Source organism: Dicentrarchus labrax, unplaced genomic scaffold, assembly GCF_905237075.1.
Source record: "Dicentrarchus labrax unplaced genomic scaffold, dlabrax2021, whole genome shotgun sequence".
NCBI lineage: Eukaryota > Metazoa > Chordata > Actinopteri > Moronidae > Dicentrarchus > Dicentrarchus labrax.
In genome coordinates this window covers 21,249,770-21,263,427 of record NW_026136722.1, presented here as the reverse complement: position 1 = coordinate 21,263,427, position 13,658 = coordinate 21,249,770, and the positions used below count along the sequence as shown (strand labels likewise).

The 13,658-nt window shown below is 42.6% G+C and overlaps 1 protein-coding gene and 1 long non-coding RNA gene across 8 annotated transcripts in view; one reads left to right on the top strand and one right to left on the bottom strand.

The window, feature by feature from the left end:
* abcc1 (ATP-binding cassette, sub-family C (CFTR/MRP), member 1) overlaps nucleotides 1-13,658 on the bottom strand; it is a 45,850-nt gene that overhangs the window by 3,198 nt on the left and 28,994 nt on the right. For 5 of the 7 annotated variants that reach the window (XR_007881832.1, XM_051386826.1, XM_051386828.1 and 2 more), the window contains exons 21-30: nucleotides 8,370-8,499; nucleotides 7,343-7,550; nucleotides 5,886-6,196; nucleotides 5,467-5,666; nucleotides 5,200-5,326; nucleotides 4,197-4,298; nucleotides 3,643-3,789; nucleotides 3,273-3,431; nucleotides 767-933; nucleotides 24-218 (exon numbers count right to left, since the gene is read on the bottom strand). Coding sequence is in view for 6 of the 7 variants with exons in the window: in XM_051386826.1 (XP_051242786.1) it covers nucleotides 24-218; nucleotides 767-933; nucleotides 3,273-3,431; nucleotides 3,643-3,789; nucleotides 4,197-4,298; nucleotides 5,200-5,326; nucleotides 5,467-5,666; nucleotides 5,886-6,196; nucleotides 7,343-7,550; nucleotides 8,370-8,499 (1,746 nt within the window). In the remaining variant the exon portion in view is untranslated. The remainder of the gene's footprint in view (nucleotides 1-23; nucleotides 219-766; nucleotides 934-3,272; nucleotides 3,432-3,642; nucleotides 3,790-4,196; nucleotides 4,299-5,199; nucleotides 5,327-5,466; nucleotides 5,667-5,885; nucleotides 6,197-7,342; nucleotides 7,551-8,369; nucleotides 8,500-13,658) is intronic. The other 2 variants (XM_051386827.1, XM_051386832.1) reach the window with 1 other exon arrangement.
* Nucleotides 1,205-12,360, top strand: LOC127355844 (uncharacterized). Its single transcript, XR_007881868.1, has 2 exons — nucleotides 1,205-1,544; nucleotides 11,916-12,360. It is a non-coding gene; the product is annotated as an uncharacterized LOC127355844 (long non-coding RNA).

Genomic DNA, 13,658 nt, shown 5'->3' with positions numbered 1-13,658 from the left:
ATGACTGTTAAAGTGTACGGTACCTTGTGTAGTCCATTATAGTGTTAAGGCGATGAGCTATTGTCAGGACAGTGCAGTCCTCAAACTGAGAGCGGATAGTGGACTGGATTAGGTTGTCTGTCTCCATGTCCACAGCTGCTGTTGCCTCATCTAGAACCAGGATTTGTGTTTTCCTCAGCAGAGCTCTGGCCAGGCACAGCAACTGCCGCTGACCCACACTGGAGGGAAAACACACAGAAATGCTTGAACAAGCTGGAAGCAGCACATCTGCAAACAGAGCAACAGAGCGTGTGTCTGGGCTCTTTTATTGTGTTCTTTTGTCCAGTGTTTAGCTTCATTCAAATAAATTCAACACTTCCTGAAGATGTTTCACGTTACAATATACCAGGACACATGGAGATTGTCATTGAAGCTGCAAGAGGCTTTTACTTTGAAATATCTGTGCAGACAGTGTTGACTGTCACTGATAGCAGCTTAACACTGAATGAAAACAATGGCAAAATAGCAGCATCTAGTGAGTAAGAACAGTGTAAGTATTAAAACAAGAGTGGTGAGTATGACATCACTGTTATATTGATTTATTGCTTTGAAATTAACAGGTAAACAGAGGAAGAGTAACGTTTGCATCAAGAGCAAATATAAACGGAAGCAGTGCATATACGTACAGTATGTCTCTTGTATAAACCTGTTTCAAACTTGTTCTCTCTGCAGTCAAGGTAAATTACGTTTTTGGTAGTTTTCATGGTTGTGGATAAAGCAGTTATACCTGAGGTTCTCTCCTCCTTCACTACACTCATGGCTGAGTTTGTTAGGCAGGCTAGAGACAAAGCTCTTGAGATGGGAATACTCCAAAGCCCTCCATATTTCCTCATCCGAGTAGCTGTCAAAAGGATCCAGGTTCATCCTCAGAGAGCCTGAAAACAGCACTGGGTCCTGGGAAAAGGGGAGAGGGTCTTTATTATCTGTACCCCATTTCTGGCTTTCTTCCTGAGAAGGCCTCTAAGGTCTCACCACTGATAGATATGTATGTATGTATGTATGTATGTATGTATGTATGTATGGAAAGTATTCAGACCCCTTTAAAATGTTCACTCTTTGTTTCATTGCAGCCATTTGCTAAAATCAAAAAAAAAAAAAAATTTATTTCTCATTAATGTACACTCAGCACCCCATCTTGACAGAAAAAAACAGAAATGAAGAAATTTTTGCAAATTTATTAAAAAAGAAAAACTGAAATATCACATGGTCATAAGTATTCAGACCCTTTACTGTGACACTCATTTAACTCACATGCTGTCCATTTCTTCTGATCCTCCTTGAGATGGTTCTGCTCCTTCATTGGAGTCCAGCTGTGTTTAATTAAACTGATAGGACTTGATTAGGAAAGGCACACACCTGTCTATATAAGACCTTACAGCTCACAGTGCATGTCAGAGCAAATGAGAATCATGAGGTCGAAGGAACTGCCCAAGGAGCTCAGAGACAGAATTGTGGCAAGGCACAGATCTGGCCAAGGTTACAAAAGAATTTCTGCAGCACTCAAGGTTCCTAAGAGCACAGTGGCCTCCATAATCCTTAAATGGAAGAAGTTTGGGATAACCAGAACTCTTCCTAGACCTGGCCGTCCAGCCAAACTGAGCAATCGTGGGAGAAAGAGCCTTGGTGAGAGAGGTGAAGACGAACCCAAAGATCACTGTGGCTGAGCTGCAGAGATGCAGTAGGGAGATGGGAGAAAGTTCCACAAAGTCAACTATCACTGCAGCCCTGCACCAGTCGGGGCTTTATGGCAGAGTGGCCCGACGGAAGCCTCTCCTCAGTGCAAGACATATGAAAGCCCGCATAGAGTTTGCCAAAAAACACATGAAGGACTCCCAGACTATGAGAAATAAGATCCTCTGGTCTGATGAGACCAAGATTGAACTTTTTGGCGTTAATTCTAAGCGGTATGTGTGGAGAAAACCAGGCACTGCTCATCACCTGCCCAATACAATCCCAACAGTGAAACATGGTGGTGGCAGCATCATGCTATGGGGGGTGTTTTTCAGCTGCAGGGACAGGACGACTGGTTGCAATTGAAGGAAAGATGAATGCGGCCAAGTACAGAGATATCCTGGAAGAAAACGTCTTCCAGAGTGCTTAGGACCTCAGACTGGGCCGAAGGTTCACCTTCCAACAAGACAATAACCCTAAGCACACAGCTAAAATAACAAAGGAGTGGCTTCGGAACAACTCTGTGACCATTCTTGACTGGCCCAGCCAGAGCCCTGACCTAAACCCAATTGAGCATCTCTGGAGAGATCTGAAAATGGCTGTCCACCAACATTCACCATCCAACCTGACAGAACTGGAGAGGATCTGCAAGGAAGAATGGCAGAGGATCCCCAAATCCAGGTGTGAAAAACTTGTTGCATCATTCCCAAGAAGACTCATGGCTGTAGTAGCTCAAAAGGGTGCTTCTACTCAATACTGAGCAAAGGGTCTGAATACTTATGACCATGTGATATTTGTTTTTCTTTTTTAATAAATTTGCAAAAATTTCTACATTTCTGTTTTTTTCTGTCAAGATGGGGGGGGATTTTAGCAAATGGCTGCAATGAAACAAAGTGAAAAATTTAAAAGGGGTCTGAATACTTTCTGTATGTATGTATGTATGTATGTATGTATGTATCCCACAAATTCAACCAAATAAGGCTACATTTAGAATGGATACAATGACCCTTGCTAAGTCCCGCCCCTTTTTGGTCTGTACTCCAATAAAAGTTGAGCACTCAGTCAGAACCTTGGTCAACTTTCTTGTCCATGTTGAAAAGACAACCACATTTTGAAGATGCTTAAAAGATAAATGAGACATATATAGTCACATTGTGTGTTAGCAAAACACACACTAATTAGCTAGTCTACATTACACTAGCTAGCTAGATACATCTAGTAGCTAAATGTTAGCAAAACGCTAGCTGGCTATATGTCACTATCTTTTTGCCCATCTTCAAAATGTGGTTGTCTTTTCAACATAGATGAGGAAGTTGACCAAGGTTCTGAAAGAGTCTTGCTCTCTCTGTTATTGAAGGACAGCGAAAAAAGGGCCAGGAATAAGAAAGGTTAAATTGATACACAGCTGTTGTTTCTTTAGCTTGGAAATACTTAACACAGGCTAAACAACTGGTGCAGTGTCTGGTAGCCATAATGACATATTTCAAATTGATAAGAGGCTAGCAATCATTTCCATCCCTGGCAGACCATTCAGGTGTCATTTGTGTCCTCTCTGTACTGACCTGTGGTATGATGGTGATTCTAGAGCGGAGGTCATGGAGGCCCAGCTGAGCTATATCCACGCCATCGATGAAGATGTGGCCCTCAGCTGCCTCAATGATCCGGAACAGACCCAGTGTCAGGGACGACTTCCCCGCTCCGGTGCGTCCCACAATGCCCACCTTACACACACACACACACACACACACACACACACACACACACACACACACACACACACACACACACACACACACACACACACACACACACACACACACACACACACACACACACACACACACACACACACACACACACTTCAGTTCTCAAAAGTAGAGCATTGTAAATTCCTGTAAACCACTGCTTCAGTGTAGTGATATAAAGGCAGACCTTCTCTCCTCCATTGATGTTGATGTTGATATTGTGAATGGCCGGGTCCAGATCGTGGCGATAGCGCAGGCTAAAGCCTCTGATGTCTATGCAGCCTTTAGTGGGCCACCCTGGAGGGAGGCTGGAGGACTCCTGTTTCCACTCAGCCTGATGGTCAGCATATACATTTAAATTAGAACATCCCCCACAATTCCACAGGCCACCCCTGCACTCTGACACTTTTATTTCTATGGCTTTAAATGCAGATCTTTTATTTGATTTTCACATAATAAAAGGAGAAGAAGTTGAAAGATGAAAAATATATATGTAAAAAATGAAACAAAATGCACTTAAAATATCAAAAGTAAAATTACAATCTGTTCCCATTTCCTTTTGATTGGGATCCCAGCTCTAACTGCAGGAAACGGGATAGGAAACTGAATTAGGTCCTTAACTAAAAAGGCATGAATTGTGTCAGTGGTCTTTCATCAAAGAAATACGAAATTCCATCAAATGCTGTTAATTGCTGCACAGAACACATTAGTTAGATACCTGGAATTTTTGTTTCTTCGTACCTCTTTCTCTGTGTCACTGTACTCTTTCACTCTCTCCACAGCCACTATGTTAGTCTCCACATCAGAGGACATTCTCACCAGCCAGGTCAGAGAGGCAGTCAGCTGCACATGGGATAGAGGAAGGCAAGGTGAGGATTAGAACCAAAAACTTATTTCAGAAGTTCAAAAACATTCCACGCCCCAAGTTTTAAGATCTGTCTCAGACTTCTGCCTCTACCCCAATACAATGGAGGTTAATGCATTGTAGCACTAGATTGTGATAGCTAGAAAGCTAGCGTGTTCAGATAATCAACAGGCCTAATCAAATAGTGGTCATTAATTTCACGTGTGAATTCCTGCTGGCAATACTCACAAATTAACTCAGAAAATTAGATTTTTCTTAAAAGACAAGTGTGTAGGATTTAGTGGAATCTTGCGGTGAATTTTTAGAAGGCAACTAACTGAATACAATGTATACCGTGGGTAGGAGAAACTACTGTCTGTGAAACTTGAGCAAAAAGGCTAGAGCAGTGTTTGGTTTGTCCATTCTGGGCTACAGTAGAAACATTGCAGTTCAACATAGCATACTCCGCAGAAGATAAAAAAGGCTCATTCTAAGGTAACGAAGACACAAGGAATCTTATTTTCAGGTAATTACATGCTAATGAAAACCTACAAATTCATATTTTATTACTTTCATTTTCAAGGAACTTTCATTTTGAGTTGGTTCTGGTGACCCCTGTGGACAAAAGCAGTAGTGTTTGTAATGCTTTGTTTCATTGATTTCAAGAGGAATCCGACCCGGTGGCAGACATTGGGAAATAGAAAAAGCCAATCTTCTTGCTGATGGTGATGCTATATTTATACAGGTCATTTAGCCGTATCAGCATTAAACTGAGACGTTTCATAACCGGTTCCATTAAAATAATACAAGGAACACAGTTATTGAGTCAGACGCTTCTCTTTGCCACTGAAGAAGATGCAAGCTGGAACAAGTAACACAGATGTGAGTATGAGTGTTTACCTGGAGGGCATAGGAGATAGCCAGCCCCATGATGCCTGGACTGAGGCTCTCTCTGGCTATGACAGCAAACAATGCAGCAAATGACACAATGAAGTTTCCTACAAACTCCAGGCGAACAGCCAGCCACCTATAGAATTACAGATTCATCAGCAGAATGAGAGAAAGACTATTGTTGGAATCACAATCGATACAATTGAAGTGGAAACAGTATTTGAAGACATCAAAATAATTCTTAAAAATCTGTAGTAAGAGTAAGTAGTAACAAACCTGTTTGCTACTATACTGGGGTAGTAAGCCTTCTGATTGTGGTCCACCCGCTGGTCACTCTCACGGATGAAGCGCTCCTGTTCACCAAAGGCTCGGATGACGGAGGTTCCCAGCAGAGTTTCATTGAAGTGGGTGTAGATGGGCGAACGGCTGACTGACTCCAGACGCTTCAGCTGGCGAGATGACGCCACATAAAACCTCTGGACAGAGGAAGGACAGAGACGTTTGATAACTTCAAGCATATCAATTAAACTGTTAGAATCAATTTCATACAATGTAGCTAGAAAGTAGTAGAACTTTGATGCTTTGAGGATGACATCAGCATCGTCCCCCATGTTTTAGGGACCAAAATGTATTGAACATGTGTAAAAGGAAGGAAAAAACTAGTTGTTTTGCCTTCTAAAAAATTTCCAACTAACCTGCACAAAAAAGTAGATCAGGCCAAGAAAAGGAATGATGATAGCAACTAGTGGTGTGGCGATCAGGATGATAACACAAGCACCCATCACATTGAACATAGAGCCCATGAACATCTTAATAATACTGGGGATCACTGAGTCAATGGTGTCCATCTCTTTTGCAAAGCGGTTAACCAGGTTTCCGCTGGGGGTTCGCTCAAAAAAGGACATAGGGGAGCGCAGGACGTCATACAGCATGGACTCGTGGAGGTAGCGGGATGCCAGGATGCCGCCGATGGACATGGAGAGGGAGTAACCGAAGACTGCCACACCTGCAAGAGAACAGTGAGTTATAGGGTAAGATAATTTGTATATGCTGTATGGATTTCAACACACATATAAACACAGTGAGGTCAGGAAAAAATGAAGCAGTTTGCAAACCCTTTGTTTTAGAAAGAAGAACAAGGCAGGATCTTAAGGTGATTGATATGAAGGGAGGAGAACAAAAGATTTCCTTATCAGCTGATCTGGCTGGCATGCCATTTGCAGGTTATTTTGCCAGCTGGCATTGGATGGCAGCCAGTGGACAGATAACACTATTTAGTGTGGCTGGGTTGCAGCTGGCTGGCTAAACTTAGCTTGCTTGGTCACTAAAGTTATCACAAACAAAATACTATATCAGTGGATATGTTAGTTGGCCAACGTTAGCAAAACTACTTAATCCGCTAACATGATCCATGATACTAACTTATGTATTATGACAAATGGTGTTGATTTTAGCGAACAATAAATGATGTAACAATACAAAGCTAACAATTGCTTTCTATTAGCCACAAGCGATGTGTGGCAGGGGCATCCAACTAGCTAACTGTAGCTAAGCTGAACTGGGGTTGTCTGGCTGGCTGCGTCTTGGCTGTGCGGTGTGGGTCTGGCGTTGGTTGCTTCATCGCGTTGGCTGATGGGGTGATTTGTAAACGGCAAGGTAGTTAGTAGCATGGAGTCAATGGTCCAAATAAAAATATAGGAACGTTGCAGATAGTTACGTTACTCTAAATATGATTGTAATTTTTAGTTGGTTGGTCATTTTCCAGCGTTCAGTCTAGTGTATTGTCACATTTGGCTGATGCCCAGGATGATGCTTACTTGCAGGTCACTTAACGGCCACTGGTATCATTATGAATAATGGTTTTCTGAAAGTTAGATATGCCGTAGAACCTTTGATTGTTTTAGGATTTGTTAGATTTGTTTGCCAAATAGCACAAAATGATTTAAAAGAGGCTATCAGAGTTTTAAGATGGTGTGCATATGACCGGGAGTCTGCACCTAAAAGATTAGATACAAGGTTTAAGAGTTGGGGGCCTTAAGACTTTCATTAGGGATCCTTGAAGAGTTCTTAAGATGCACTTGAATAATAACAATGTTTAAATTACAAATTACAGATTGTCCATCTGCTTCTCCCTCCCCTCACCCCTCCTCACCCTGGGTCAGGCCGAGACCCCCATACACTCCAAGTCTCATCAGTCTGTTAGGCTGTGTGCCGTTAACCACAGGGTCATCAGTCCACAGGCTCAGCCAGTAGTTAGAGAAAAGGGAGACCAGGTGATGGGCCAGGAACAGCAGCAGACTGATGAAGGACAGAAGCACTCCGATGGCTTTCAGATAAGCCCAGAACACTGACAGCTTGACCTGGAAAGGGAGAGAAGACCAGCTGGGCTCAGGTTGATTGGTATGATATATGTGGATATGTTACCAAGCTCCTCTCCTGTGGAACCAGCTTCCAGTTGTGGTTCGGGAGGCAGACACCCTCACCACATTCAAGAGTAGGCTTAAGACATTCCTCTTTGATAAAGCTTATAGTTAGGGCTGGATCAGGTGAGTCCTGAACCATCCCTTAGTTATGCTGCTATAGGCCTAGACTATCGGGGGATTTCCCATGGTGCACTGAGCTCCTCCCTTCCTCTCTCTTTCTGCACTCATTCATGTCCCATTAATGCATGTTACTAACTTCACTTCTTCCCCAGAGTTCTTGTGCTTTCTCATCTCGCAGGTTCTCATGGATCCTGGTGGAGCCTCCTGCCATGGTTCTCTCCCCCTCTCCCTCTCTCCCTCTCCCCCTCTCCCCCTCCCTCTCCCTCTCCCCCTCCTCCCTCCCTCTCCCCTCTCTCTCTCTCTCTCTCTCTCTCTCTCTCTCTCTCTCCCTCCCTCTCTCTCCTCTCTCCCTCTCCCTCTCCCTCTCCCCCCCTCTCCCGGTCGAGACAGACGACCACCCACCTAGAGCCGGAGGATCTGTCCTAGGTTTCTGCCTTTTAACAGGCAGTTTTTCCTTGCCCTTGTCGCCAAGTGCTTGCTCATGGTGGTACTGTTGGGTCTCTGTAAATAATGTTGAAGAGTTCGGTCTAGACCTGCTCTATTTGAATAATTTCTGTTATGAATTGAATTGAATTGAATATGTGATAATTAATTCTTTGCTCAGATGTGGATGAGCATGTCAAGACCTTTACCTACCTGTCCAGTGCTGGCCTTGTCAGCCTCTGTCAGCTTGCCCACCTCAGGGTTCTTGGCCTTCTTGCTCGGCACCTTGTCCTCCTTGCCCATCTGGGATAGTTTGGACACAGTGCTGACACCCGGACTGCTGCTTCCACATGAAACAATACAATGAAAATGAAAAACACACAAGAGATAAACAACTAACGTTAGTATACATCATGGTGAATTAACATTTAAGTGAGCCTCATATACTTTACACAAAGCTCTTAGTGGTATGAATGACTAACCTGACTGCAACAGGGAATTTGTTTCTGGAAACTGTTTAGTAAAGGGCAGGCACTTTTAAAAAAATCTGTCTATCATGGGTGAACTTCAATTCACTAACTAAATAATGTAGTCAAACACCTACTGGCCCAAAGAGAGAAAACATCTTTTTCATGGAGAAACGCCTTTAGTGCTGTTCTCTGGTTATCTTTCAATTCAATTTAGTTTTATTTGTATAGCGCCAATTCATAACAAAAGATATCTCTGGACACATATATAAATATGGGAGTTTTTTTCTTTTTTTGGGGGGGGGTAATGCATAACCCATTGCTATTAACCTATTTGGGTTAATTGTATTGTACGCATATAACCATAACCATAGCCATAGTAAATCAAAGGCAGCATGCTAGCTCCCATCATATGTTAAGCTAAAAGGTCAATGGTTTGGGCTACTACTTATGGTGCTACCCATTTGTCTCGTAAATCCCCCGCCCGAGTTGCTCTGACGCGAGAACGTGACGTAATTGCCTGGCTTGTACCACTTATAGCGTTCTATTTGTCTTTGGGCATTACGAGTCGGAAAGAAAATCAAAGACAGTGCAGCAGCTGTCTTGTTATTGCTTGTGGCTCATCTAAACAAGCTCAATGTGAAATAATAATATTTTTCTACAGAAACACTAACATTTCAAGTAATTCCGTTATTGCAAGTCTTACATTTCAATAATATTTTGCCATTTTCGCCTATTTCAATAGGCAGCGTTGGGCGGGACCTCGCACTCCATGCAACTCGCGGCGTGCTGCAGCCGCATTGCGTGCCGTCGTAACACGTGCAGACCACAACAGCGCAGCGCTTACTTCCTGTTGGTAGTAGGTGGCGCTCTCACTATATCTGAATATTGTCATGTAGACGTGTTCAGGGCGGGACTCTCATCAAATGTGAAGTTTTGTTGAGAGTGGACCATGTACACTGAAGTTATGATAACTTCCTGTTGCCACTAGGTGGCGCTATCACTATTACTGAATACGATCACATAGATGTGACTCTTATCATAAATAAATATATAACCATATGTTTTGCATTTTCTGACCATATTTGAGCTGGATCTGATCAACCTGATAGGAGTAGAACATAAAATTATAAAACTTGATATTTCCTGTTGTCAGTAGGTGGTGCTATCATTATATCTGAATATTGTCATGTAGATGTGTTCAGGGCAGGACTTTGGGTTATGGGCTTACTGGGGGGTGTGGGTAAGACATTTTGCTTATTGTTAAGATTCACAAGATGTCATTGTCATCATCCGAAGGGAGTTCGGACAGGATTTTAGCTGGATCTGGTCAATCTGCTGGAAGATATACAGTAAAGTATAAAAATGATGGCGGGTGGCGCTATCACTATTACTGAATATTGTCATGTAGATGTGTTCAGGTCGGGACTCTTCTCAAACATTAAGTTTCATTGAGATTGGACCATGTACACTGAAGTTATGAGGACATGTACAGGGTGGGACTGTTACAGAATATGTGAAGTTTAGTGGAGATTAGACATTGAACATTGAAGTTGAGTACTATCTATTTCATGGCGAATCGTCGAAATTCAATGCAACACCACGGGCACACTGTTCAAGGTACAGTCACGAATAGCACAACTTGTAATCAGGAACATATTTAAGTGTACGGTCGAGTTTTAAAGCAGATCTGATAAATTCCATGAGTTTGTTTGTTCAAATACAAGACCATGGAATTCAAAACGGCCAACTTTGACGGCACACCACGGACACGCCCTTCAACGTACAGTCACAAAAAGAACAGCGTTCATTCAGCACCATTTTTTGACTGAACGGACCAATTTTGAAGCAGATCCCAGAAATTCCCTTGGAGGAGTTCGTTCAAATACAAGCCCAAAAAGTCAAAATGACCACTGCAAATTGCAGACTTCCTGTGGGTTTTGGCGCATGGGTCCAAGAGGCTTTTTTGTACGTCTCAGCACGTTACACATGCCTACCCAGTTTCATACATATCGGTGAAATGTGGCCCCGGGGCTGCTTTTTAAATCCTGTAGGGGGCGCTACAAACACGATTTTTGGTATGTGAGCTACAGGCACCAGTCTACACGTGTCCTGTGAATTTCATATTCATAACTATTACAGTCTCCGCATAGTGATTTACCTTGCCACCAGAGCACCACTATGATTGTGATGCATGATTTTTTTTTCCTTTTATGGTGAGCCTCAGGGAGCCATGGGCAACCATCCTACCAAGTTTCATTTTAATCACACTTGCCGTTGCGAGGATATAAACGTCTTCATTTTAAAGAGCGCCACCTTGTGGTGATGACCTGAAATTATGTACGATGCATAATGAAGACATAATAAACTGTCGGACATACCAATGTGGAGAAATGACCAACTTCCCTTTTTGACGAAAAATCAACAGGAAGTGCTAATTTTATAACGTGCTTAGTTTTTGAAATATCAAAATACTTTAATATACTTTTTTTGTCAGGACGGTCTCCAGATGCTACGTGCAAAATTTTGTGCGAATCGGACCAAAAGCGCATGGATGGAGCACGAACACATAGTTTTTGGACATTTCGCGCTCTAGCGGGGAAAAAAAATCTAGGCGGAAGTGGGGAGGTTCAGCTCCATTCACCGAACGCGTGGATACAAGGTTTTTGAATGTGAGACAAAGTATGCAGGAGTTATTAGCCTAAACGCATTTTTTGTTTGATAGTAGTAGTGGCCGACCTGAATGTGACGCATATCCGATTTTACACCAGCCCCGATAACTTTGCCAAATAAAATTCACGAAAAGTATACAGTGGGTACGGAAAGTATTCAGACCCCTTTAAAATTTTCACTCTTTGTTTCATTGCAGCCATTTGCTAAAATCAAAAAAGTTCATTTTATTTCTCATTAATGTACCCCATCTTGACAGAAAAAAACAGAAATGTAGAAATTTTTGCAAATTTATTAAAAAAGAAAAACTGAAATATCACATGGTCATAAGTATTCAGACCCTTTACTGTGACACTCATTTAACTCACATGCTGTCCATTTCTTCTGATCCTCCTTGAGATGGTTCTGCTCCTTCATTGGAGTCTAGCTGTGTTTAATTAAACTGATTGGACTTGATTAGGAAAGGCACACACCTGTCTATATAAGACCTTACAGCTCACAGTGCATGTCAGAGCAAATGAGAATCATGAGGTCAAAGGAACTGCCCAAGGAGCTCAGAGACAGAATTGTGGCAAGGCACAGATCTGGCCAAGGTTACAAAAGAATTTCTGCAGCACTCAAGGTTCCTAAGAGCACAGTGGCCTCCATAATCCTTAAATGGAAGAAGTTTGGGACGACCAGAACTCTTCCTAGACCTGGCCGTCCAGCCAAACTGAGCAATCGTGGGAGAAGAGCCTTGGTGAGAGAGGTAAAGAAGAACCCAAAGATCACTGTGGTTGAGCTCCAGAGATGCAGTAGGGAGATGGGAGAAAGTTCCACAAAGTCAACTATCACTGCAGCCCTGCACCAGTCGGGGCTTTATGGCAGAGTGGCCCGACGGAAGCCTCTCCTCAGTGCAAGACATATGAAAGCCCGCATAGAGGTTGCCAAAAAACACATGAAGGACTCCCAGACTATGAGAAATAAGATTCTCTGGTCTGATGAGACCAAGATTGAACTTTTTGGCGTTAATTCTAAGCGGTATGTGTGGAGAAAACCAGGCACTGCTCATCACCTGCCCAATACAATCCCAACAGTGAAACATGGTGGTGGCAGCATCATGCTATGGGGGTGTTTTTCAGCTGCAGGGACAGGACGTCTGGTTGCAATTGAAGGAAAGATGAATGCGGCCAAGTACAGAGATATCCTGGAAGAAAACGTCTTCCAGAGTGCTTAGGACCTCAGACTGGGCCGAAGGTTCACCTTCCAACAAGACGATAACCCTAAGCATACAGCTAAAATAACAAAGGAGTGGCTTCGGAACAACTCTGTGACCATTCTTGACTGGCCCAGCCAGAGCCCTGACCTAAACCCAATTGAGCATCTCTGGAGAGATCTGAAAATGGCTGTCCACCAACATTCACCATCCAACCTGACAGAACTGGAGAGGATCTGCAAGGAAGAATGGCAGAGGATCCCCAAATCCAGGTGTGAAAAACTTGTTGCATCATTCCCAAGAAGACTCATGGCTGTTGTAGCTCAAAAGGGTGCTTCTACTCAATACTGAGCAAAGGGTCTGAATACTTATGACCATGTGATATTTCAGTTTTTCTTTTTTAATAAATTTGCAAAAATTTCTACATTTCTGTTTTTTTCTGTCAAGATGGGGTGCTGAGTGTACATTAATGAGAAATAAAATGAACTTTTTTGATTTTAGCAAATGGCTGCAATGAAACAAAGAGTGAAAAATTTAAAAGGGGTCTGAATACTTTCCGTACCCACTGTATGTTCCGGGGGTCAAAAATGCAGTGAAAGATCCTAAACGTAATAATAAATGGACCAATAACAATAGGGACCTTCCAGTTGTCACTGGCTCGGCCTCTAACAAGTGCTGTGGCGTTTGTCTCGAGCCACCAGGGGCAGTGGCAGGCTAGTGTTATTGTTAGCTACATTAGCCTATTTAGCAAACCAGCTCGAAAACAAAACTTTACATTGTATTGCAAACACAGCAACACCGCGCAATGCATAAATTGGTGACCGGACTAAAACAGCAATGTAAACAAGTGTGTAAGAGCATTTAAAATCGACATTAAAAACGACCAACATAGTACAAATACAAAGAAAATACATTTCAATATTGTATGAATTACCCAACTTTTCCAGTTAATTTCCCATTAATTCCCTATTAATTCCCATGAAAGTTTCCAAATTGGAATGTTTCCAAAATTCCCCAGCCTATCTTTCCATGGAAAGTTTCCGTAAATTTACCGGAAAATGTCCGTCCCTTTGCAACCCTAACCACAACACACCAATTCTACACCCCCTAGTTCTGATATCACTGATAGCAGCATCTACGCTAACCTCTTAACCAGTGGCAATTGTTGTT